Source organism: Chenopodium album, chromosome 4 (genome assembly GCF_948465745.1).
Source record: "Chenopodium album chromosome 4, dcCheAlbu1.1, whole genome shotgun sequence".
Classification (NCBI taxonomy): Eukaryota; Viridiplantae; Streptophyta; class Magnoliopsida; order Caryophyllales; family Amaranthaceae; genus Chenopodium; species Chenopodium album.
In genome coordinates, this window is record NC_137837.1 from 21,757,547 (window position 1) to 21,783,603 (window position 26,057).

At 33.5% G+C, this 26,057-nt stretch overlaps 1 protein-coding gene across 1 annotated transcript; it reads right to left on the bottom strand.

Moving 5' to 3' along the window:
* Nucleotides 1–13,002: 13,002 nt before the first annotated feature.
* On the bottom strand, nt 13,003–24,253 carry LOC145626827 (uncharacterized). The gene is made up of 8 exons (XM_081679291.1): nt 24,045–24,253; nt 23,326–23,949; nt 17,211–17,308; nt 17,033–17,109; nt 14,907–14,964; nt 14,657–14,747; nt 14,511–14,573; nt 13,003–13,755 (listed from the first exon to the last, which is right to left on the bottom strand). Exons 1-8 carry the CDS (start codon nt 24,114–24,116, stop codon nt 13,144–13,146), a joined length of 1,695 nt encoding a protein of 564 aa, XP_081535417.1. The 5' UTR covers nt 24,117–24,253; the 3' UTR covers nt 13,003–13,143.
* Between the last annotated feature and the right edge of the window lie 1,804 nt (nt 24,254–26,057).

Here is a 26,057-nt window from a genome sequence, read left to right on the forward strand (position 1 = left end):
CTTCCATTGATCTAAAACATCTTGTCTATCTCTTACACCGTCTAGCTTAAGTTTATCACCAGTTTGACTTATAGGTTCAAGAGTCACTTCTTCTTGTTTAGGTATATGATTAGGCATAACCTTGACAATAAACCGGGTAGTCTTTCATGGTATGTATCTTAGGTCTTTCGATAACCTTATTTACGTTAATGTTTTCATAAATAATTTCCTCTCTAACATCATTATTATCCATTACTCTTTTCCTAGTTTGTTTTCAATCTTTTGTCGAACAACTTCTATAGGCAGAAAGTCTAGATCATTTAACTTCATTAATCCCATTTGTTGATATAAATCTTCCTCTAAAGTAACGTAATTACTTTCCTCTGTTTCATTATCAAAAGCAATCCCTTTTTCAGAAATTAAGTTCATGATTTCGTTAAGCTTATTAGGGTCTTCTTCTTCATCGAATAGGGCTCGTAATTCGTTAAGTGTTTTCTCCTGAAGATGAGGGTTCATCTTTAGTCTCTTTATTCTTTTCTTGGTTACTAGTAGGTCTTTTAGGGAGTGATACGGTAAAATTTTTATTTTTATCTAGATTTTGAAAAGGATACTTATATTTATATGGGACAATTCTCTCTTTATTTGGTGATACTTCTTTTCCGAATTGATGCCTAATTTCGTTTGTTAAGGCAAGTTGAACTTGTTTAACCTGTTCTTTTAGATCGCTTACTTTTTTATTAATATCGGTTGTGGTTATTGATATTTTATTCTCGATATTAATACAACGAGCATGTATGTTATCAACTTTTGATCTTAATTCACCAATTTGATCTACTATATAATTAAGGACTGGGCCAAAATTACTAGTATTTTCAGGAATATGATAATAATGCTTAAAATTAGGTTTCTTACACTCAGTAGACGGTCTAGTATTCTCCAGTTTTACCTAATTATTAAATTAACAACTTAATTAATCTTTTAACCGTATGACTCTAATACTAAATCACGCAGCTTAACAGTTTCTAATTTATAATAACTGTATTATCTTCCTTAATGACAGATTTCACTTATATAATAACTGTATTCAAACATAATACTTAATTTCTGACACAAATACTTATCCTTTTAATATATAAGTACTACTGAAAAGATCAAAATAACACCTCGAAAACAATATTGAAGAAACATATAACAATATTAAATTTTATTTTAACTGGCTAGAACTTAAAATAACAGTATTAAAATAGGAAATAACTTTTTTCCAACACTTAGCGAAAAAAAAATAAATTTCAACGGTGGTATGGACCTTCCTAGTCCCTACCTGGTAGTGGCCAATACTTTCTCCTTCTCTTCTCCAATTTACCATCCACTTACTCCACTATCTCTATATTTTTATACTTTCTCTAATTTTTCCTAAAATTGGAGAGAGTATGTTTATTAAATGACATTTTCGTAAATAAGTTGCATTGAAAATTGTGGGCCACAATGACAAGTTTAACATATTTTCAAAGTTAACACCGTTAAGGGCCTGTTCACATTTACTAAATTGAGTTGAACTTAAGTGAACTGATTGGAGCTGAAATGAACTGATTGGAATTGAACTGAACTGAGATCAAATGAATATTTTATGAGAGAGGAAAATTAGGAGCTAAACTGAACTGATTGGAGCTGAAATGAACTGAACTGAAATTAAGTAAATGTGAGCAGGCTCTAACTTTCTGTTTGCTACTATTTATCATCTTGCTCCTCCCACCTTCTTTTTCATGTTCACCTTCTTCCTCTTGTTCATATTTTTTCTTCTCACCCTCCTTAATCTTCTCCCTCCAATGTCTACCCACTTTCACCTTCTCTTTCAAGTTCGTTCAACTCCATTTCCACCAGCGAAATTAAACGAAAACCCTAATAACAAAAGGAGAAATTCATGACATGGTTAACCCTAAAGGATAGCTAAGTTCTTCCTTCATTAAATTCGACTTCGCACCACCATTTCTGGCGGTGTAAACAAAAACCCAAATAACAAAGTGAAAATAACAGACATGGTTAACCCTAAAGGGTAGATAAGCTTTGCTCCCTCCATTGATTTCGACTTGTTCGACATCATATAGTAAAATGTGTACTTTTCACCATTAAAATTGAAAGTTGAAGGAGAAGAGAGAAAACAACAAAAGGTTGAAGAAGGTGAGAGAAAATTAGAAAATACCAAAGGTTGAAAGAGGAGAGAGAAAACAACAATTAACCAAAGTTAGATGTAATTTACATATACGCCCATTGATAACATAATTCTTGTTTATCAAGGTTATACACTTGTATTTTCTCCAATAATACACTTTTTTCAAATGATTACATGTAAAAAAATAGTATTGTTCTTGTTGAGAAAACAAATGAAGTTCACATGAACAACATAACTAGTACAATTTCCCTATATATATATATATATATATATATATATATATATATATAACTAGTATAGTGATTTATAACAAAGTACAATTACAAAAATAAAGGTTTTTTAGCAACTAAGTTTGACAATAGATTTTTTAAACGTTGCTAAATAGCAACGAATATAATTTTTTTCATTGCCTAATTAAAAGCAACATTTTATGCTTTAGTTTTTTAATAATTAATGGCTACATGTTTTTTATTTGTTGCTATTTAAAACAAATTGTCTTACTAGTTGTTACTAGATGGCATCATATTTTTCTATTGTTGCCATGTAGTAACAAACTATGACAACAAATATTTTATTTGTATTGATTTAGAAACAAACAGAGGCAATGAATTTTTGAATTGTTGCAATTAGAAACAAGTCGTCTAAACTTTTGTTGCTAGATGATAACATATTTTTTTATTTGTTGCCATTGGAAACAAGTTGTGTTACATTTTGTTGTTAATTTATATGTAGGTCAGTTTTTGCTATTATGTATAAAATGATTGTGAAGACCCTCTTCTTATTATTTGTTGCCATAATGACTTCAAATAGAGACGGATTTCAATATCGTCTTTAATTTGGAGACGGATTTTTTATTTTGTCTCTAATTTAGAGACAAATTTTTCAATTTTGTCTCTAATATTTCGTTCACTTATTATAAATTACATGTATAGAACTAAACAAATAGTATTTTGTATACTTGGTAAGAGGTTCACTATGTGACTTTGAGGTCACAAGTTCGACTCCTACCAACTGCGATTCTTAGGTTTTTGTCTCGTAGTGTTGATAGCAACCAATATTTATGATTTGTTGCTATTTTTATGAACCAACTTTAATAATTTGTTGCTATTTTTAGGAACCAATATTAATAATTTGTTGCTATTTTAGGAACTAATATTAATAATTTGTTGCTAATTTTAGCAATGACCAATGGTAATATGTTGCCAAAGTTAGCAACGAATGTACCAAAAAAGCAACCATCATGGAAACTGTATTTAAATGGATGCAATATTGCAACAAAATTGCTTTGCAACTGGTAGCCAAAACCCCATGGCAACAAGCCTTTTAGCAACAAAAAATTTCCGTTTCCAACCTGTTGCTAAATAGAGTTGGCAACAAATTTTTGATGAATAGCAACAAATTATAGCTGATGTTATATTAACTTAATTTCGTAGGTTTCCTTTAAAAAAAAACTTCCTACATTGTATTTATTTTAATATCTTACTATGTGATATATATCCCGAATCATGTAAAATATTTTAAGAAAATTTTGTTCGGATCTACCCCATAAATGACCTGTTTTGTGAACAACTATATATCTAATCTTTTATTTAATTTGTAACACAACTACCCTAAGATATAAAAACTTTGTCGGACACTACCATTTAACAGTTTGCGTCAAATTTTCCGTTTGTGGGGCCATAGTTACGTTTATCCACCCAATTAACTCATTTCCCACCCATCTAATAAAACTCGTAATGTTGTTCTTTTCCTCCGGTCACAAAAAAAAAATACCAAGAACCATAAATTTGAGCAATTATAAACAATTATTCACCAAATCAAGTTTTTTAAAGTTATTGCGAATTCATTGGCAATGTAATTAGTTTAGGATTTTCAATTTTGGGAAAATATCTCTGGTAACCACAGACTTTTATTTTTTTCTTAGTGGTAAAGTCTATTTTATTTTATTTTATTTTATTTTATTTATTATCAATGGTAATCATGAATTATTATTACTAATCCAATTGTAACTTAAGTTAAACAATTTGTTAATTCCTTAACCATGGTTTAGCTATTAGACTACAAAAAGAAACAACTACCCCCAACCAGGGATGGCAGTGGATCTGGACCCGACCCGGATCCGTGGATCCAGATCCCTTTTTCACGGATATGGGTCTTCAAATATTGGACCCGACGGATCCGGGTCGGATCCGGGTCCCGCTAGAAAAAACGGATTTGGGTCCGGGTCTAACTCCTGGACCCGGACCCGAACCCGGATCCGTGTACCCGTTTTATAGTTCTTTTTATTAAAAAAAAACACTTAAGAGGGAAGGAAACTTCGAGCTTTGATGCCTCGTATCTCTTTCTTTCACGTGTAGGGCGAAGGAAACTTCGAGCTTGGCTAGGTGTGTCTAGAACTCGTGAATGTGGTATTTTTATGAAAAGGGAAGGCTTAGAAAGAGGGAGAAAGAATAAGCTATTGCTTAAAAGAGAAGAGAATAGATGATTGTTGATGATCAAGCTTGTTGATGATTTAAAAACAAGTAATATCGCTCCTATTTATAGAAAAAATAGTTCAAAAACGATATAAAAGAGTTAGAATTCAAATCAGAATAAAATTGTCAAGAGCGACAGGGTCCAGAGTGGAGCGACAGAGCCGTCGTGGCGCGCTGAGACAATTTTTTGCGGATTTTGTTTTTATCATAACTTTTGATCCAGAAGTCGAAATAAGTCATATAATATGTCGTTGGAAAGCTCTTAAAGTCTAATTTCCAAATCAATTATAATCAAATTAAAATATTTTTTATGATAAAATATATGGCCGAAATAGTGGAAGGGTGTCAGTTTGGATAGAGTTTCGTATTTCTTTCATATCTTTTTCGTTATAGCTCGGAATTAATATAATAATATATCATTAAAAAGATAATTTCAAGATCTATCCAACCATATAAGATTTGGATAATATTATGAGGCACAAAAATAATATCTGACTGTCTTTGAACATCTTTAAATTCGAATAGATTGTGGACTTAAAAAAGGAAAGTTTTAACCAATTTCAAACCATTTGATCTAATCTTTCAAAAAGGATAATTAAGATCTTTTAGAAACTTATAGAAGCTTCTAAAAAAATCCTAATTATTTTAGGAATATAATTAATATTAGTGGACCCTCCACATGATCATTGGGTCGTAGGTAAAATCCAGTTTGAGTCCAATTAGTATTTTGGTCATAACTTCCTCATTATTCATCGAAATTGGGCTTATAGTATATCGTTGGAAAGGTCTTTTAAACCCCTATACAACTACACTATTATTGGACCCATATCATGGAATAAACTAAACTGGGATGGACGTTTTTCATAAATAGGGTATGAAATGAAAGATTTTCGAAAACAGAAAGAAGCATTTTTATTAAAAACAGAGAGATTCATGAGACGCTTTCACATTTCACCTCGTTTGATAATCAATTAAATGAAAGGTACTCATCACTGGGTTTAATTTGGTTTTTGGGGAGACACAATTAGGTGTCTACACATGGTTAATCATTTAATAATGCTTTAATATCATTAACGTTACCATTTGTTTAGTGATATTAAGTTGTGATTACCATTGATAACTAATTTTTTTTTTTTTTACTCTACCACTGAGAAAAAATAAAAGTTTGAGGTTATCAGAGAGAATTTCCCTACAATTTACTTCAATGATCATAATTAAGGATTCAATTTAGAGTTTTCAGCTTCAATTGAAAACAGTAGATTTTAATTGTTAGGGTTTCGGGTTTGAATTAAATTAGGGGTTTTGTATTTTTTGGGTTTAGGTTATATGACTTTGATTGAATGAAAAGACCACAAGTTTCATAGCAATTACTACATTATACCGTCTTGGTCTTTGTTTTCCCATACTAATTTGAGCCACTAACATAGGCCTACGTACCCAACAAAGCAAGAAGATAAGTAGGAAAGAGATATCGCATACATACTAAAGGGCTAATTTACAAAATTAACAAGAAATTTGGAGTAATAAGATTTTACTCCCTTTCATTTTTTTAATTGCATCACTTTGACTTTTGCACTATTCACATACCATGGCTGACTTAATTTTTTCACCTCTTCATAATAAATAAATGTTATTATATAATATATCATTAGATTAGCCATAATGTATAGTTTTATCATATAATTTTGTTACTATTTTTACTAGTGGGCAATTAAAGATATAGTTCAAAGTTGTATCTCTGCAAATGTACTGGTCAAACTGATGCATTTACAGAAAAACAGAGGGAGTATCTAGTTAATCTTAAGAAAGTGAAAGGATGAAGGAAAATGGAAGGGAAATTTATGAAGGAGAAGGGAGGTAGTTCGAAAGGAAAATAATTGGATGGGGAAACCAAGTTGTGGGCCCCACAAACAAAAAGTTGAACGAAAACTATTAAAGGGTACGTACGTAGTGTTAGACAAAGTTTTTATATCTTAGGGGTAGTTGTTTACAAATATTGTTAACAAAACAGACTATAAATGGGGTAGTTCTTGATAAAATTTCCATAGTTTAATGACAAAATTTGCCTACATATATGCAAGTTCACTATAATGTGAATTACTCTCTCTGTGTTTAAATAAACAAATCATTTCCCTTGTGCACTTATGCCAATCAATGCAATACTTTGAGTGATAATATGTTGGAAATTTTGCAAAAAACCACCTTTTATAAGCAATTTTTTTGCAAGAAACCACCTCATAATTTTATTTTTTTGCAATAACACACCTTAATCAAATTTTTTTTGCAAATCAATACCTTTATGTCGGAAGATGAGGTTTGACCCCATTTTCCGGCGTTGACTACTCCAATCTACCCACGAAACCACCTCTCTCCCCAGCCCCACCCACAAAACCACCTCCCTCCTAAGCCCCACCCACAAAACCACCCTTTCACGGCATTGACCACCATAAACATACCCCCTTTTACGGCGTTAACCACCCTAAACACACCCCTTTAACGACGTTGACCACTCTAAACCCTCCTCTATAGCCCTAGCCACCCTTCTCCCCTCCGCTGTTAGTTTCGTGGGTGCAAATGGCATAGTCAACGCCGGAAAATAGGGTTTGACTCTATTTTCCGGCATAAAGGTATGGTTTTGCAAAAAAAAAATTGATTAAGGTGTGTCTTTGCAAAAAAAAATTTATAAGGTGGTTTCTTGCAAAAACATGCTTATAAAAAGTGTTTTTTTTTGTAAAATTTCCTAACATATTTATATTAATTATTATGTAAAATTATAACAATTGAATATGTGTGATCTTGGAATAAAGACTAGGTGAAGTAAGTCTTCTTCCATAGATTAGGGACCAAGAATCAAGTTAGACCTTCTCGGGGAAAACGATTAGATAAAAAAAATACCCCTAGCTGTAGAAGCCAATTAGAGCTTCCTTGACACATGTCGAATAATTGTGGTTATATAGCTGTAGACACCTGATTGAGTCTCCCCAAAAACCAAATATAATCCAGTGATGAGTACCTTTCACGTCTTTGATTATCGAGTTAGGTGAAGAGTTGAAGAGTCTCTTGAATTTCCCCCTTTTCAACCTTTCTTTAAATGTTATAAATTAAAATAATTCATTTCGTGTCCTTAAAATCATTCTTTTTGTGTCCTTTTTTTTATAAAACGTACAAACCTATTGATTTTGGTCCGTAATCTAGGTCCAATAATTGTATAGTTGGATGGGGCTTAAAAAGAGATCTTTCCAACGATATATTATAAGCCCAAATCCTAATTATAACGAGAAGTTATGGCCAAAATGCTAAACTGGGCCCAACCGAAGTCTTATGTGCAGACCCAATGATCATGTGGACGGTCCATTAACCTTAATTTCATTCCTAAACCATTAGGATTTATCACAAGTTTCTAGAATTATCTAGAAGATTGTTTTGAGTCCTAAATCCATTAGGATTGATTATTATCTTCTAGAATCTTCTAGAAGGTTCTAATTTATCGTCTTTTTGAAAAGATAAAGACTAAGGATTTTATATCAGATAAAACACTTATTTTTAATAGATTTATTTATGATAAAATAAGGATAAGTATGGATATTTGACTAACTCAGTTTGATTGGAAGCCGAATTCTATACGAATCTTATCTTTCGAAAAGCATCGCGCAGCGATGAAAATATCCCACAACGATGCTAATTTCTGCACGATATGAGCATCGCTTCGCGATGTAACCATCGTCACGCGATAAAAACGTTTTACTCTGAGTCGGGTTCTAACTCTTTTTCTGATCTTTTCCGTCGTTTTTTCTTTATAAACAGTGGTTTTTTTCTCCGTTTTCATTCACAACCAATCATCATCAATTTCCTCTCTAAGCTAGAGCTTATTCTCTCTCTCTCTCTCTCGATTTTCTAAGCCTAGACTAAACACATCACACAAATCCTTGATCTTCTTTGATTAGTCACCATACCTCATTCACAAGACTCGAATACTTCTAACCAAGTTTGAAGTTGCCTTAGACCTTGACGCAAAAGGTTGATAATTATGAGGGTTTGATCCCAAATTTATATTTAATTATTATTTGATTTATTTGTTTGATTTAATCTTTCTTGAAGTTAGTAATGTGTGTATTGTTTTGATAGAAAGAGGTACGAGGCTTTAAAGTGAGTAATTTGATTACTTTATTCTTTTGATATAGAAATCATGTTTAGAATATTAGTTTAATTTCTAGTATCATGTTAGGATGTTAATTAATATTTCTAATATCTTATTGATTTCTAGTATCATGTTTTAGGATAAAGCTTTGATCTTTATTATTAGTGACATAATAGGATTTGTTATTAATTTGTTTAGTATCATGCCTAGGATCTTGCTAGTATTATATTTTGATGATTATTATGATGATGATGATGGTTGTGTCATTAATTATATGTTGCTTGATTATTCATGATTTATTGTTATTTCTTGATCACGTCTTTTCTGCAGGTTTAAAGGAAAATGTGTTTTTGAAATCACGCTTAATAAGATAACTTTGGTTTAAGGTTAATGTGATTTTATTTCAAGTGATTGCAAACAATAGATTTATTTGTGCATTAATAATCAACCAACATAGATTAAATATGCTTAGGATTAATTTATTAAATGTAATTGATCGGAAAGCGTACAGGAATATTATAAGAATAAAATAGAGGCATATTCAAGGCGACTAAGTTGGATTTGTACCATCATCCCCGAATATCCAGTCATGGTTTCGGACCACTATGAAGTTAGCGATATTTGTGATCATAAATTGGGTGTAACCTTCACACCCATGGACGGTTTACAAGTTCCTAAAACTTGTTTGCGACTCTTTTGCTCTGGCTATTTTCCCTTCGAACGCTACCATGATTAAATGCATGATAACGGTGGGGCTCAAAGTTGAAGTTTTTTGAAATATTCCCTACAGTTTTTTGGCGAGTCCATGAGAGTTAAGGTGGTAGTGTTATGAGAGCGTTGATTAGCATATCATGACACTCTATTTTAGGTTAATTAACCTAGAATTAACATCCATAAAAGTTGATATGTCTATTTTATATAGTGATTTACCCCCGTCCCTTGGTCATAATTAGGAGTATTTTTGGCTCTTTAGAACCACTTTTATTACTAATATGTGCTTTATAGTGTTTTAGTAGTTTTGGTATGATTTTATAGTAAATTGCATATTTAGAGCATTTTCCAGGAATTATTGGAGCACTAGAGGATATTGACCATCTTTCATAGCCCAAGGCCGGTTAGAGCCTTCAAACCGGTGATTAAGGGCTTGACATAGAAGAGTTGCGGTAATGGACCGAGTGATTAAAGCCCCGAAGAGGAGATTAGACTTTGGGCCGAGTTATTAGCCCGAACGGAAGTCCAAGCATTGCCCAAGACACCGCCCGATTGGGTGAGCCCTCGCCTTGAGGCACACCCGACCGGGCGGGTTGGAAGACCAAGGATCTGCCCTTCGCCCTATCTTGCGCCCGGTCAGCATTCATGAAGAAAAAGGCGTTCCTCACCGGGCGTGTGTTTTGTAGGATGAATTTCACTTAGTTTCTAATTAGGATTTTTAAGCTTTGTATAAATACGTTTTATTTTGTTTTGATACATTTATCTCTTTCATTAGCTAAATTCTCTCTTACTTAGTTTTAAGCATAGAATTCTCTCTTGTTTTTCTCTCTGCAACTCTTGGTTTATACAATTCATTATTTCCGTTTATTTTGGTAACGATCTCTTCCTCTTTTATTTTCGGTAATTTAATTGCTTTGATTCATCATATTTTGTTTAATTGTTTTGATTAGTTTAGATTTCATTATGTGTGAGTAGTTTTATTTCTAGTGTTTGTGGGGATCCATAAATAATATGAAGGGGTAATTTATTATTGTTAATTGTTAATGCTTGATTAATTTCAATTCCTATTGATTGATTTAATGCTATGCAATTAGATTAGGCCTGGTTTAATTGTATGAGTTTTTCAATATTGATTCGTGATTCGAGATTCGAGAGATGAGAATTGATGTTTAGGCTTAGTTTCAATAGGCAGGTTAATTTATAATAAATGGTTAAGTCAAGATTCGAGAGATGCGATTTAATACCGGTAGATTAATTATGTGATTGTAATACGTAGCGAAAGCCCTTTATGATCTGATTAATTGATGCATTGATAATTGATTATTATGTTTTACCTGGAATATTATTTATTGGTGAACCTATTCCCTAGTCTTTTATTAATTGATTTCTCTCTACTTTATTCTCCCTATTTTAATTCCTTTCACAATTTGGTTACTTAATAATTTAGATTATTTTAAATAATTAGGAATAAATCGACTTGTTTCCCTATGGTGACCCTACTTCCCTATCTACTTTAGTTAGAGGACTTAGGTAATTCGTTTGATTAGGAGATATGACTTTATCCTGTCAAAAGTATAATACCCCAAACACTCATTTACTAATGGAACAAACTCGTTATTACACATATTAAGGTGCTACTAAAAAATCACTTTATCTTCTCTCGACTTTCTCTCTTATAAAAAACACGTTTTCAGAATAAATGTAATTGGTAAGAATAAAGAAAAACCCTAGCTTAGCCTCCTCTCTCTCTTCTCTCTCCTAAAGTCTAGCCTCCATTGTAAATTTTGAAGGGGATTCCATCGGATTTCACCGATGGAAAGCCCCAATCTTTATTTTCTTTTAAGCTTTTTGTTTATTAGGTTAAAATAATAATGTCTCCTTTGAAATAAAGGGTATATCTCCTTCGAAAGACAAGGTTTTTTCGATCTTCTTCGAAAGACAAGGTTTTATTAGTGTTTAATTTGGTCTCCGATTGTGCGGGGCTACGATTGATTATGGCTCGAATTCGGGTTACGGAATCAGCACAATAATTAACTTTCTCACAAAATTGCGAAGCGACGACGGATCCACTCAAAAGTTGTATGAGTCAACGAATCGAGAATGTGCCGAATTGTTATATTTTTGTATTTGGATTCTTAGCTCTTCCTCGATTAATTCTTGTTTGATTTTGTTAAATTCGTTTTCATTATCATTAATTGTCAATTGTAGATGTCGTATGACTTTGTTTAATGAAATTTAGTGTCATTTAGGACTTTTTTCAAAAAAAAAAAAAAAAAAAAAAAACATTTTCTAATGAATAATTTGATCGTAGGAGGGGAATATTCTGATCCTAAGAGTATTCTTTAATTTCTTGGCACTCTCAACGTTCGTGTCATTATACATGTTATTTAGGCCAAAATCTGACCGCCAGATTCAACCAGGTTCAATAGGACAACAACTAGATTAATAAATATGCAAGTGATAGTGTAGGTTCAATGAATGAGGATGAATAACGTACGAAAAAAGGAATAAAGAGGAAAGGGAAGAAGAGACACAAGATGATGATGCAGAAAACCCCAGGAATAAGGGTAAAAAGTGCGGGTGGCGTTGAGTCCACCAATCTACTAATTTGAAAATTAACTACAGTTACAATGCAGATTGTTTTTTGATTTAGAATGAATCTGAAATTTGGTTGCCAATTGCTAATATAATGCCTAAGGCTCGTATCTTGTCTTTTTACAATGATTTTTCAACCTATTTATAATAGGATAGCCTTTTGAAGTTTTATAACAGCTTCTTTGATGATTCTTTGAAAATCGGAGTTAGTTGCCAGGTTCATGCCACATTCTTCATGCTCTTATCCATTATCCTTTGACTTGTTCTTGGCCAATAGTTAGTTGGAGTTTTTGGTTTCTATATTTATGGAACTTCTCTTGACTCATTCAAACTTGGATTTTCTTAGAATATTCCTTGGAAATATATTATGGTAATCTAGTCGTTGACTTCGTAGCAACATGTAACCTGCAATCTAGCAACCTGCAGATATCTAAACCTGTAATTAACACATGTCGTACTCACGGAGCATCTAGAGCCCCTAAACCACAAACCATGTTTTCTTATACATGGAGACTAATACATGTTCTTTGCGTTTAAACTATTTATTCTTTGTTTTTTTGGGTTCATATTCTTTCGTTTCAAGCCTTGTATCCTTTACGAGTTTGTGGTCTTTTGTATTAGCCCTTGTGGCCTTGTGCCTGTTGTATTTATTCATGTTATTTGAATTTTGCTCTTAGGTTGCATCAGGGTGCATAAACCAATAATTGGTATGCCCTTTACTTCTCTTGGTTCATTTTCCTTATGTTTCTCATTACAAATTCATAATTACAATACCAAATCATTATGTGACGCTTTTTTTTTTGGTAACAAACACAAACAAGGACCAAGAAAGAAACTGGCAATGACGCTTGTGGATATCTCCGGCTCATTGGCTGGCAGTTCAGACGCTTTGTTGTTGCTGCCATTGAATGATCATACAAGCTATAGCTTATAACTATAATCAAATATCTATTTCACCTTGAATATTAGCTTGGGTCAGCCAAACACAAAAATACAAAACCTTAAATTGAGATTGTCAAATGTGGTCAGGAGTACAAAAAGTACATATAATATACAATGTCACAACAAAAATACTTCTAGTCTGTGATTTCTCCCTCTTCTTGAGGGCCAACAACATCATTTTCACCATCTTTCCCATCACGAGTGTCTTGGTCCTCATCATTGCTGAGCTCTCCCTCGAGAATGGAAGACTCATCTTCAATGGCATCGCTCTCAACTCCAATTTCCTTGACAATAACCTTGGGGAAATTAAGAGGTTTCTCAGGCCAGTCCTTGAAGAAAGAATTGATGACCATAAAACGAAAAGCCTGCAATAGACGACTCTGATCTTTCTTTATATCAGTGCTCAAAAGCTTTTGCAAAAGTGTAGGTTCCTTGACACTCAAATGAGCCTTTGGTGCATTATCACTCTCCACCCTTTGTCTTTTTGCAAATCGATCATGCTTCTTGAATGAACCATCATCTTCTGTGCCTCTCTTTGTAGTAAATCGATCTTTATTGTCATATTTTCCCCCTTTATCGAATCTATTCTGGAATCGCCCATTATTTTGGAAGCGTCCCTTGTTCAATGGCCTTCTAGATTTGTCCCTCCCATGAGCCTGGTGCTCCGGATCCATCAGATAGTGGGATGGAATTTCTGGAACTTCAAATCCCAACTCAACTTGCTTTGCCAATACATCCTTTAGTTGCTGCATTTGCCAACAAAGAAAATGAGAAATCAAACTGCAAGTAAACGGTAACAGTGACCAGATTAACATGAAAATATATTAAATATCGCCTACATGGAGGTCATAATTACATGCTGACCCCAAGCAAAGATAACTATATATCAAATGAATATGTAGTCAGAAAGCTTGTCAGTATAATGCAGTTGATTTGAAACCTCCAAATATGTGCAAAGTTTTCATGGTAGACCCTAGAGTAGAACAACCCGAATCTGGTACAAACAGACAAATACTACAAATTCAATATTGCAGATTGCAAACACAGCACAGTTCAAGCATTGTTAACTTCCTTTTTTATCAATCAGAAGTGAGTCCAAGGTGATATGAATCCAGTCTACATTAGTTATGCTCTCTTATTATAATTAGTGAAGACCTTCCTCCAAATAAAAAAAACTACATTGCGCAAGAGGTTAGAAGCCCCCTCTTTGCAAACATGAGACAATTCCAGCATTTCAATGATAGACATTTTTTTTTCCTTTTCTTCAGATAAACAGGAACAAGGATAGAGAAATTTTAATGTTTATGAAAAAACATCCATCTTAAAGAGTATCTATAACACATACTTTGTATTTGTTATAAAGATACAATCCTCGAGATAGTAACTATTGTATGACATTTTTGCACCACGCCATATCCATATCCAACACATATCCATGAGAAAATAATAGAAGCAAACCCTATAAAAGTAGTCAATTTTTAAATAAAAAGGAAAACCATACCTGACGTCGTAACTTAGCATCTTCATCTGCAGCATCAGCATTTGCTTGCTTTTGTGCCAGCTTCTGCAAATAACAGACCAACCCTTAAGGAAGTAAAATAAAGCTAATCAACAGAAAGCATTCAAATCTGGGGACTGTAATCTAACCTTTTCCACATTGCCTTTTGAAGGAAAATTTTTCTTGCGTTCTTCACGCCACTGCTGAATTTCTTTCTCAGTGTAGAACACAGAGAGTGACCTATAGTTAAAGTAGAAGGAAATACCGCAGATACAACACTGTCAGAAACAGAAGACTGAGTGAATCTACACAGTTCTAGGCTTCTAGCTATAGTGGTAAAGAGTAGATTGATTTTTCATTGTTATGTAACACGAAGTATACAATTGTATAACCAAGTACCTTCTCTTTCCACCTTGAGATTGGTTTGCAGAATCATCAGAACCAACATTTTTAACGCCTGCTTGCAGAAGAAATGAAGAACATCATTTTATAATACAGATCCGTAGATCCACAGATTTTACACCAAAGAAAATCAAACAATGAAACAAAACTGTTTACCAAGGCATGCATGTATTGGCAAGCAGAATGTTGCCATAAGAAAGAATAATTAAGACCAGATAAGAATTAAAAGCATGGAAAGATGATTCTATTTCGCATTTTTAAGAGGAAATAATATAGAAGACAGCAGTTTTAAGATCCTAAAATTCATACCATCGTTGCTGAAGGGAGGGTTAGCCAATGGCATCCATCATATACATAATAAATTCTAGTCACTTACTGCTAGACTGCTAGGCATTCATTATTAGTTAAGCAAACATACAACTATACAAGTTCATGAGTTGCAGATGGAAGAGATTCAGAAGTTGCTATTGAAGTATGGCCAAGCAAGGAAAAACTTACGGGGGTTTATCAAAAAGAAGAAAAGACTTACTAAAGAGAAGGCACAGCAAAAATAATTTTACTACACATGGAGAAGGGTACCATTACACTCCATTCAAAGTAACTTTGACTCTTATTTAGTTTACATGAACATTTTAGACACCATTATGACATGAGTATGAAAACCTAATGACCCAACCTGTCACCTCGATTTTTACCATGGCATGCCAAGGTTCTTAATTTACATGCCTGTGCCTGAGTGACACAGGTAGGTTGTGGATGAGAGGCATAGAAGCATTGGTTATGTAGATCAAGCATACATGACTTACTGCAGCGAGTGGAAGATAGGATTCCATGGCAGCATAGCTGCATAGGTTTCTCAGACTTAAAACTACTTATGGCATCTCCAAACGGCACTTCTTAAGCTTTCTAGGCTTTCAGGGGAGATCCTAAATTATAGCTTGTCTGGCCTTGTCTTCTGTTTTCCTTGAGCTTAGTTTTTAAACAATCTACCTTATTCCACTATCATGATCTTTTTATGTTTCCTTGTTATTTCTATTCACCAATGCTTTTTTACCTTTGGCACCTTACTAAAAATACTGCTTATTTAGGTTGAATACTGTCATAGCTTTTCTACTTCAGGGACATTCAAAAAATTATCTCTAATTATACAACATTTGAGCTACTAAGCTGCATATTCTCACCTTCTATGGATCCTACTTTACAAGAGCACAATATATTGATGTTGCTACTGCTGCTGCACTTTCTGTACCAGTCATTAAAACATTTGGCATCATTGGTCCTATTATCCTATATCATCATCTTGACTTTAATTTAATATCTATAAATACATGAAGCTAAGTTTCTATGTTATAAATACAAGCTATGGGAATAAAACTATGCCAGATGACGAGGACTTTGGATATCAACATTTAATTCATTAATGATTATACCTAACATACATGAGCTATGTGCCAGAAATTAACAATACTGCAAGTTCTTATAAAGATGACATGACCGACAACAGATCGTTCCCAAATAGAAGACTTTAAAGATATGCTAAGATTTTATATAGTATACACAGGCTATATATACGATTTCATAATGTGCTATTACATGCTCTGAAAACTTTATTTTATTCACTGGCTTAATTCTGCTACATTCCATAACACATCAAAAATGGAGAAAAAGAATTATTTACTAATTGGTACTGAGACTAAGCAATATCAAATATTCACAATAAGGCTTATATCAGTAGCAACTCAAAGACAATTGTTCACGTGAAATTATGAAATCAGTCTGGGGCATCTTTTTGCAACATAATCAATATAGGCTCTGATATAAAGAACTATATTAGAGTGATCAGACGATGTTTTTTTTTAAAGCAAGAGAGCTACAGCTTCACAAGAAGCTTCAGCCAGCTTCAGGTAGTAACACCGAACACTTCCAGATGTTATGTTACAGCAAAATGTTTTCCATGTGAGAGAAAGGGTTCAATTTCAAAAGGCCGATCAATCCAGCCAAGCTAGCCCACTAGCTGATGGTTTTACCAGCAAACATGGCTTTACCCTCCAAAACACAATGACTATTGAGTTTAGCACAGGAAAAACACCACATAGCTTTGTAAGCATGAATAAGTTAAAAACCTTTTCCTTCATTCATCTTAGAAAACTTAAGTTTTCCTTTTGGATTATGCATCTGCCGATCTTGAGACTTTTGATTTCTGCAGTAAGAATTCAAAGTTAGAGACAAAATTAGAGCAATTATATTGCAAAAAAAAAAAAAAAAAAAAAAAAAAAAAAAAGCATAATAAATACAGTATACCTCCAGTTAGATGCTTCTCTATTAGGGTTTACAAAACTCTTATTTTGATGATAATTTGAGTTTGGAATATGCATTCCTTGTTTTTGACCATGATTACCCTGCATAATCATCACAGAAATCAGTCCAGTGTCTAGTATTCTAGTCAAGATGCAAAACCAACATAGCATGATCAATATACATACATCATGCTGGGTGGCAAAAGAGCTATATCAAGTACTACAGAACTACTACAGAACTATATTAAGTACCTTGCAGATGCAAGACATTCATGAGTGAAGATGTATGCACTTCTCCAACAAAAGCAGAAAGATTATGCAACTGATCCCACAATACATATGCAAGTAATGCAACATGTCAGAGAAATAAAAATAGTGAAAGGAGAAGATAGAAGAGAATTAAGGGAAAACTGAATACATGATACTCCCTCTGTTTCTAATTGTTGTTCTACCTTACATTTAAATTTACTTCAAGTGCAGTTTGCTTGTTCTTTTTTAAAATCTTTCCTTTAAATCCAGTATTTTTCTCCATTTTATCCCCATACACCTCATCAATTGGGTCCAATGTACCTCCACTAACTCTTCCTATCCATTATTTAAGTGATTATTTACCCAAATACCCCACTTTACTAAATGTGTCCACTTTTCCTTAGTTTCTTCCCATATGTCAAATAAGAACAATATAATAATGGAATAGTAATTTGATGCACTTAAATTATTAAATCTAACAGTTTTTGGCTTATTTTTTCTTCATTTGATCTTCTCTACATATAGCCTTCCGAATTCCTTTGTATCTCTCCTGTTTAACAACTCTTTGTCTTCTTCCCCAAGCTAATTCTAACAGAATAATATTGCAATACCAACAGTATTCTACCCCCTCAGGTTAGTGCACTATACTATTACAACATACTACAAAATGTGGAGACAAACAACCATTTGCACAAACACATCCTCTCTTGCTCTCCAACATAGACCTATTATTAACATAAAATTCTATACAATTTCAAAGTAACCACTGCAATGACCCATAATCAGCCCTACTGCACCAAGCAGAAACAAATTACAATACCACACCATCAAGCGAATGCAACTCATTCAAGATCTAATACTGCTTAAAAATTGAATGGTATCCTACTTTCTCTCTGAATTCCACCCTTTGTTCAATTATCTGGGTGCAACAAACTATTGAGCAAGGAATGCTGAAGCAGGTAGACCAGGATCGGGAATAAGATAAGCAGATTCATGTTTAGCTTTTCAAAAGAAGTGGTCGTAGATCAGCAAGTCTGACCATATAACTGGTAGGTAATAGTGACTTACTTGATTTCGATTATTGGTCTTTCCAACCAGTGGCCTATTAGAAAAACTAAATAAGAATAGTATTTTGGAGCATATTTCACTTATAAAAAGAGTATCATTCTTAAGGCCTAAAAATAAATTTGAATAATAAAAGAAGGTAAATGTGACTTCTTATAATATTGTTCAAACGAAGAAAATTATATCGGTCACTCATCTAAAGGATGAAAGCCATAGTAGGGATATTTAACAGGTCTTATTGGAAAAGCCAGAAGTGTTACTCTTCAAGAAAGTCAACTCCTTAAAGTGGAGTCAATAGCACTCTAGAATGCAATCAAGCTAGGAAAATTGAAGTGACAACAAATGTAGGCTATGACCAAATACCACTTAATCTAACAAAATCTTGAAATATGCAGATGGTGCCATACATACCATAATGATTTTTATTCATTTCTAGAGAGTAAAAGAGGGAGAAAGCACCAAAAATTCAATCTGCCACAAAAAATAAATAAATTAAATTAAAATACATTGATGATAGTATATAACTATTATTCGAAAATAAAACTCTCCAAGTTCTGTTAGTCAAACCTTCACAAGTTCAATTATAGAAATCTTCTGTCTTGAGAAGGCACGTGCAAGAATGAGAGATTGAGAGCTAGCAACGTGGAGCGTTCTTCATTCTAGAATAGCAACGTGCCTTCACGAAAATCTCCAAACAGAACTTGTGAAGGCATGCTGCTAGCTCTCCAGAACAATGAGAGCTAGCAACGCGCCTTCAAATCACAAGCTCATTCCCCATGTATAGAATTATTTGGGCAAAAGATACAAGTTCTCTACTCAAGCCCTGCCAGGCAGCCAGTACATCCTTTCAACAAACTTTATCAAGCTCGTGAATATTAAGACCATGGAGTAGAAAGACTCTATTCTAATTCACAATGGAAAAAGTTAGAGATATAAAATATCAAAGATGCTAGGGTGTAGTACGAGGTAAAGATAGTTCTCCTTTTTCATTTCTTTTTGCCCGGATACATAAGCCAGTTAAAATCAACAATATTTTTTGAAGAAAATATTTTTATCGTTACTTCCTCCCCACTCCTCCCAGTCATTACCAGTAAAGCAAATTCCTTAAATACAGATGAGTAAAGTTAGGAAAATGTTCCAGTAATCAGAGTCAAAATTTGAGGAATCAAGAGCATCCTTGATGATGAATGCTCCTGTGCAAGCACAACCTCTGTGTGCAACTGAGTACTTGACAAACCCAGCACCACGTTCATTCAATAACGTATTCGCTTCATAATGCAAGTTAATCTAACTGCAAGAATTTACCTATAGAATTTTGCACTTGTGCATAAAGCCTAGTACATACAGGCCTAAGTCGCTTCAATTAACTTTGCTAATAGCAGAGCATCGGTGATGAAAGAATGAAGGCTCAATATGAGTATAAAAATATAATTAAAACAAAAAATAAAAAAAATAAAAAAATTAGTCTCCTAAGACTCCAATTACAGAGAATACAAACATCAAGAGTGTTCCAAAATTCCTTTCCCTTTTGATCTCCAAAATTAAGCTTCCCAAACTTATTAACCTCTAATGGCTCTAAAATCTTTAAGACCAATCTCACAAGGATAGTACCAAGAACAACTTCATCTACACCATCTATAGTCCTTTTAATATGATATTCTAGAATGAAACTTGATCACTTTCATGATAAATCCTATAAACCAAACATCTGGAAAGAATATAACATAGAACACCTTCATGTAAATGCCTTTTATTTTTCTTTCCTTGTATTTAAGAGGGGAGACAAGGAAACTGAGACTATAAGCTAGAGCTCAAAGATAGATAGTTTTCTTGAGCAAAATCCATACTCTCAAAGTCTCAAAAAATCAAGAGGGAAACAAGTTAGGCAAAGTGATGTGGAAAACTTCCACCCTCCCTTTTCCAGTCATATGAAGTCCTGGAATTTGGAAAATCTATAAGATTATATATCAAACTATAAGAATAGTATTTTGGAAATTCGGAAACTTCATGCAAACAAAACGGAGCATATTTCACTTAAAAGAGTATCATTAAGGCCTAAATAAATTTAATAATAAAAGGTAAAAGTGGCTTCTTATACTATTGTTCAAACGAAGAAAATTATATCGGTCACTCAGCTAAAGGCTGAAAGCCAAAGTAGGGATATTTAACAAGCCTTATTGGAAAGGCCAGAGGTGTTACTCTTTAAGAAAGTCAATTCCTTCAAGTGGAGTCAATAGCACTCAAGAATGCAATCAAGCTAGGAAAATTGAAGTGATAACAAATGTAGGCTATGACCAAATACCACTTGATCTAACAAAATCTTGAAATATGCAGATGGCTTCATACATACCATAATGGTTATTATACATTTAACTCTCAATATTACTCCTTAAAAGAGAGTAAAAGAGGGAGAAAGCACCAAAAATACAATCTGCCACAAAAACAAATAAATAAATCAAAATAAAAAAATGAAAATAGAGAATTATTATTCGCATACAAAATTCTCCAAGTTGTACCCTGGAATTTTCAGACAAAGATTGGCTAAAAATCTTCAATTCTCATGGTGGAATTAGACCTTTTTAGAACTGATGATCACAGATGTGGCGATCTAGGACAAGAACTAGTGGGGATCCGATTTTTTGAAGATTGGTGCATTAGGAAGGCCATGGAATGGAATGGTGGTGGTGCTGAGCTAGAAGAACGTGAGGCTTTGATGTTAGGATGATTGTGCATAATAAATGTTGATTTCTTAGCACACAAGAAGTAAGAAGATAAGGTTAGTAAAAGTAAAACGAGGAAGAGAAAAGGTATGAAGGATAGAGGTGGTTTATTAATTTCTTAAACCAATAATCAACAATGAAATTCAAAATTGTTTCTCTAATTTAACCAAACAGAATGGAATGATATGGAAGTATGGAACCTAGGAGAGTCAAAAGAATAAGAATAAACATGATTGGAAACGAGTTTGAAAAACTCCTTCCAATGATTAGTTAACACTCATGAATATGAGACCTGGTAACTACTTGGTTTGAGTCAGAAATACACTTTTTTTGTTTTGTAAATAAACACCCTAGCTTGTATTGTTTATGCAACATGCCTGCACAAGCTCATTCCCATAATCCCATGTATAGAAATCTTTAGGCAGAAGATACAAGTTCTCTACAGTATTCTTTTCTTCTTCATTCAAGCCCTGCCAGGCTGCCAATACATCCTTTCAACAAACTTTATCAAGCTCATGAATAAGACTATGAAGTAGAAAGAGTATATTCTAATTCACAATGGAAAAAGATAGAGGTATAAAATATCAAAAAGATGCTAGGGTGTAGTAAGAAGTAAAGATACTTAAGTTCTCCTTTTTCATTTCTTTTTGCCCGGATAATACATAAGCCAGTTAAAATTAACATTGTTTTTGGAAGAAAATACTGTTATCGTTCCTTCCTCCCCACCCTTCACTCCCCCTTGTCATTTCCAGTAAAGCAAATTCCTTAAATACAAGTGAGTAAAGTTAGGAAAAGATTCCAATAATCAGAGTCAAAATTTGGTGGAATCAAGAGCATCCTTGATGACGAATGCTCCTGTGCAAGCATAACCTGTGTGCAACTGAGTAACTGACAAACCCAGCACCCACACATTCGTTCAATAACATATTCGCTTCATAATGCAAGGTAATCTAACTGCAAGAATTTATCTATAAACTTTTGCACTTGTGCATAAGGCCTAGTACATACAGGCCTAGGTGCTCCCAATTAACTTTACAAATAACTATTAGGGAGAGTCACGATAATGAAAGAATGAAGGCTCAATATGAGTATAAAAAATTCTTCTGTCTCCAAAGACTCCAATGATAGAGAATACAAACATCAAGAGTGTTCCAATATTTATTTCCCTTTGGTCTTCAAATTTAAGCTTCCCAAACTTATTAACCTCCAAAACCTATAAGACCAACTCACATGAACACTACCAGAACAACTTCATCTACATCATCTATTGCCCTTTCAATATGATTTTCTAGGATGAAACTTGATCACTTTCATGATAGATTCCTATAAACCGAAAATCTTGTAAGAATATAACATAGAACGCCTTCATGTAAATGCCTTTTATTTCTCTTTCCTTACATTTAAGATAGGAGACAAGGACGGAGACTTCAAACTAGAGCTCAGACATAGATAGTTTTCTTTAGAAAAATCCATACTCACAAAGTATCAAGGAATTCAAGAGGGAAACAAGTTACGCAAAGTGAAGTGAAAAACTTCTACCCTCTCTTTTCCAATCATATGAAGTCTTGGAATTTGGAAAATCGATAAGATTATATATCAATTTATAACTGAGTATATACTCCTTCAACATAGCTCGTAAGAGGAATATCCTAGCTCTAAAAGAGTAATACCAAGTTTACAAAATTTAAACATAAAAATAATAACAATATCACCAATTCACCATAAGCAACATTATTCTTATTTGGTTATAAGCCATCATGAAGATATAATATTTAATCGGGTTACTCCTGAAACACTATAGCAAATCTGGCTCATAGTCTACCTAATAAGGCTATTAAGGTTTTTCATTCTCAACTGGATGAGCAAAAGCTGTCGTAACTTCAAGTCCTTCCCAATTATTACTTCACTAATGGATAAAATGATAACAAGTCGTTGATTTCATGAATCAAAACACAAAATTCACTTATTCTCCACGATGATAATCACAAAATACTTAGGACAATGCTATATTAACAAAGAAAGCAACAGCATAAACACTTTACAGGAATTCAAACGACCATGTTCACAAAAGACAATCATACATACCTGAAAATTGGGGGACTGGCCATGAGGATGAGATGAAACAGCGGGATTTGAAGGCGGAACAGAAACATTCTGCAGCTGCTGAGGAGCTACAGACAGCTGTTGACTGAAACCAGCCTGCTGTAAACCACCATTAGGATGGCCAAAACCAAGCTGTGGATTAGGGTTACCAAGAAAACCGGCATTTTGCGAATTCATAGCCTGAGCAACTTGATTAGCACAACCTAATAACTGAGTCAAAGCATTAACTTGAGAAGGATTCAACATTGGCATATTCCCAAGTTGACTCATACTTTGTAATTGATTTTGCCACCCAAACTGTCCATTATTCCCAAACAATTGATTCAGGTTTCCTTGACCCAAATTACCCAACTGCCCATTTCCCGGAAACCCAAAAACATTCAAATTCTGCCCAAAACTATTTGATGAAAACCCAGAATTAGATTGAATTTGTTGAGCTGAATTACCCATATGACCATTGAAATTGGGAACATTCATAAAACCAGGGGGAATTTGAGCATTACCATTACCCAAATTTGGGTTGTAATTAGCATTGTTGTTAACAAAACCCATTTGCGATTGCATTTGCATTATATTAGGCAATAAATTACCCGTATTTCCAACAACCTGTAAGATTAAATACAAACAATAACAAGAAACAATCAATTAAACAATTCATGGGTTTCGTCGAAACAAGGGGATGAAGTTGAAGGGCAGGTTACCTGTTGAGGTGCAGAAGTACCAGGAACTGAAGAAGTAATCTGGTTAGAGGCATGGTGAACAAAAGGGCGCATTTTTATTTGTTGTTGTTAGAGAAGATGATGAAATAAGTTTTGAAGAAGGGTTTTGGGGTTTAAGAGGAGAAAGTTGGGTGTAGGGTTTTAGAGCACAAAGAGATGGTTAATCTTTACAAGGTGCTCCGTATTCCATTTTTTATATATTTTTTTTTCAAACTTTAAATAATCCCAATTTTCGATTAGTTTGCAATTATTTCAACTTTATTTGTGCTTTCTTCTAACAATCCTAAATCGGTCGACAAAAATCAATGACCTTTTATTCTAAGTTATCCGACACGTATTAGATCATGATTAATCCAAAAAAATAAAAAATAAAAAAACAAACAAACAAAATTCAAACCACTAGTGGCATCACCTCTAAAGCCCCACCTTCAAAACCACCACCCTCCCCTGCTACACTACCAGAACTACCATCGAAACCGCCCCCATTCCCTCCCCCCACCCTCGAAACAGCCCCTAATCTTATCCTAGTCCCCGTAACCGCAACCCCCATGACCAGCAGTATCAAAATTAGATTGGTTTTCTGTCTCTTTATTCCTTGGTAATTTTAACTTAAGCTTAGTTACTTCGAGATAGAGGTCGTTTTCGTATGTCTCAGACCTAGCCATTGTTTCTTGATCGATATTCTTAGAACTAAAATCAAATCAATCCTTGTTAGAGAAACAAAAGACTCTAAGTTTGGTTGTTGATTGAATTATTCGTTTGATTAATTTGAATATGACAGCTTGTGGGGGTTAGGGAGGGAGGTCGAAATTGTGGCAGTGGGGATCAAAGAGGGTGGTTTGGGGGAGGAGGATGGCCGACTGGGGAAAGAGTGGCCACCAACGTAAGTGGCTGGTGGTATTTTTTTCCCTTTTTTATTTTTTTAATTAAATTATATTTATTTTTAATTAACATGTAACATGTGGCAAATAATTTTGTTTAAAAAACTTTTTAACCTTTTCTTCGAGTTACCCGTAAACGGGATTGAAGAAAGAAAACGCAAGTGAAAGTTGGGTTTACTGCATAATAATCAATAGTTGGGATTATTTAAAGTAAATTGGTCAAAGTTGGGATTATTAAAATGAATTTTTCCTTCTTTAATTGTAACATTTTAACCAGAACGATTTTATGTGATTGAGTTTTTTTTTTTAAAGGGTAAGAAAAAAAAAAAAAACATTAGGAACCACTCCTCACAATGGGAAAAAAAATAAAATAAAATTTATGTGATTGAGTTGAATACTTTTGTTAAAATATTACTCTCTTAATTCTTGCAAGTATTTTTTTTGCCCCATTTTCAATATTTGGTCAAACATAAAAAACATTGACTATAAATTTCAATTGATGTATAAAAGATAATATAATTAGGCCAGATCTTATTGAATTCTTTCATTGTATATTTTATTAATATTAAGTTTTTATAACTTTAACGGTTATGGAAATTTAAATTTATACGTTTAAAGACGTGTTTTAGAATCCCCTGAAAAGTTATATAGGTAAAAAAAGAAAAAAAAAAGATGGAGAGAGTATGTAAGTGGAGTTTGTTAGGAGTTGGGCCAATATTTAGCACAATCCACCCAAATGTAAATTGCAGCCAAGATTAACCTTGTACACCTCCAAGAATGAAAAAAATGGAGATGGAAAGAAATATAGCAAGATGAATTAAAAGAAATGTAACTAGACAAGGCAAAATCAAATTAAAGAATATGCAAGATCAATGACTTCTTACTTTATGTTCATTTATATTGTTTATTTAGTCTATTAGCTTTATCTTTGTTACTATTTCATTAATCTATATTGAATTACTTCTAGTTTGCTTATAGTGTTTTTGCAAGTCTTGATTATTTAACTCTTCAATCCTTAAGCAAATTCTAAGAGTTACTTTCTAAGATTTGCGCTGAAAAATTGTGTGCACACCATGGGGCTTGTAATTAATTCACCTACTAAAAACACCAAAGA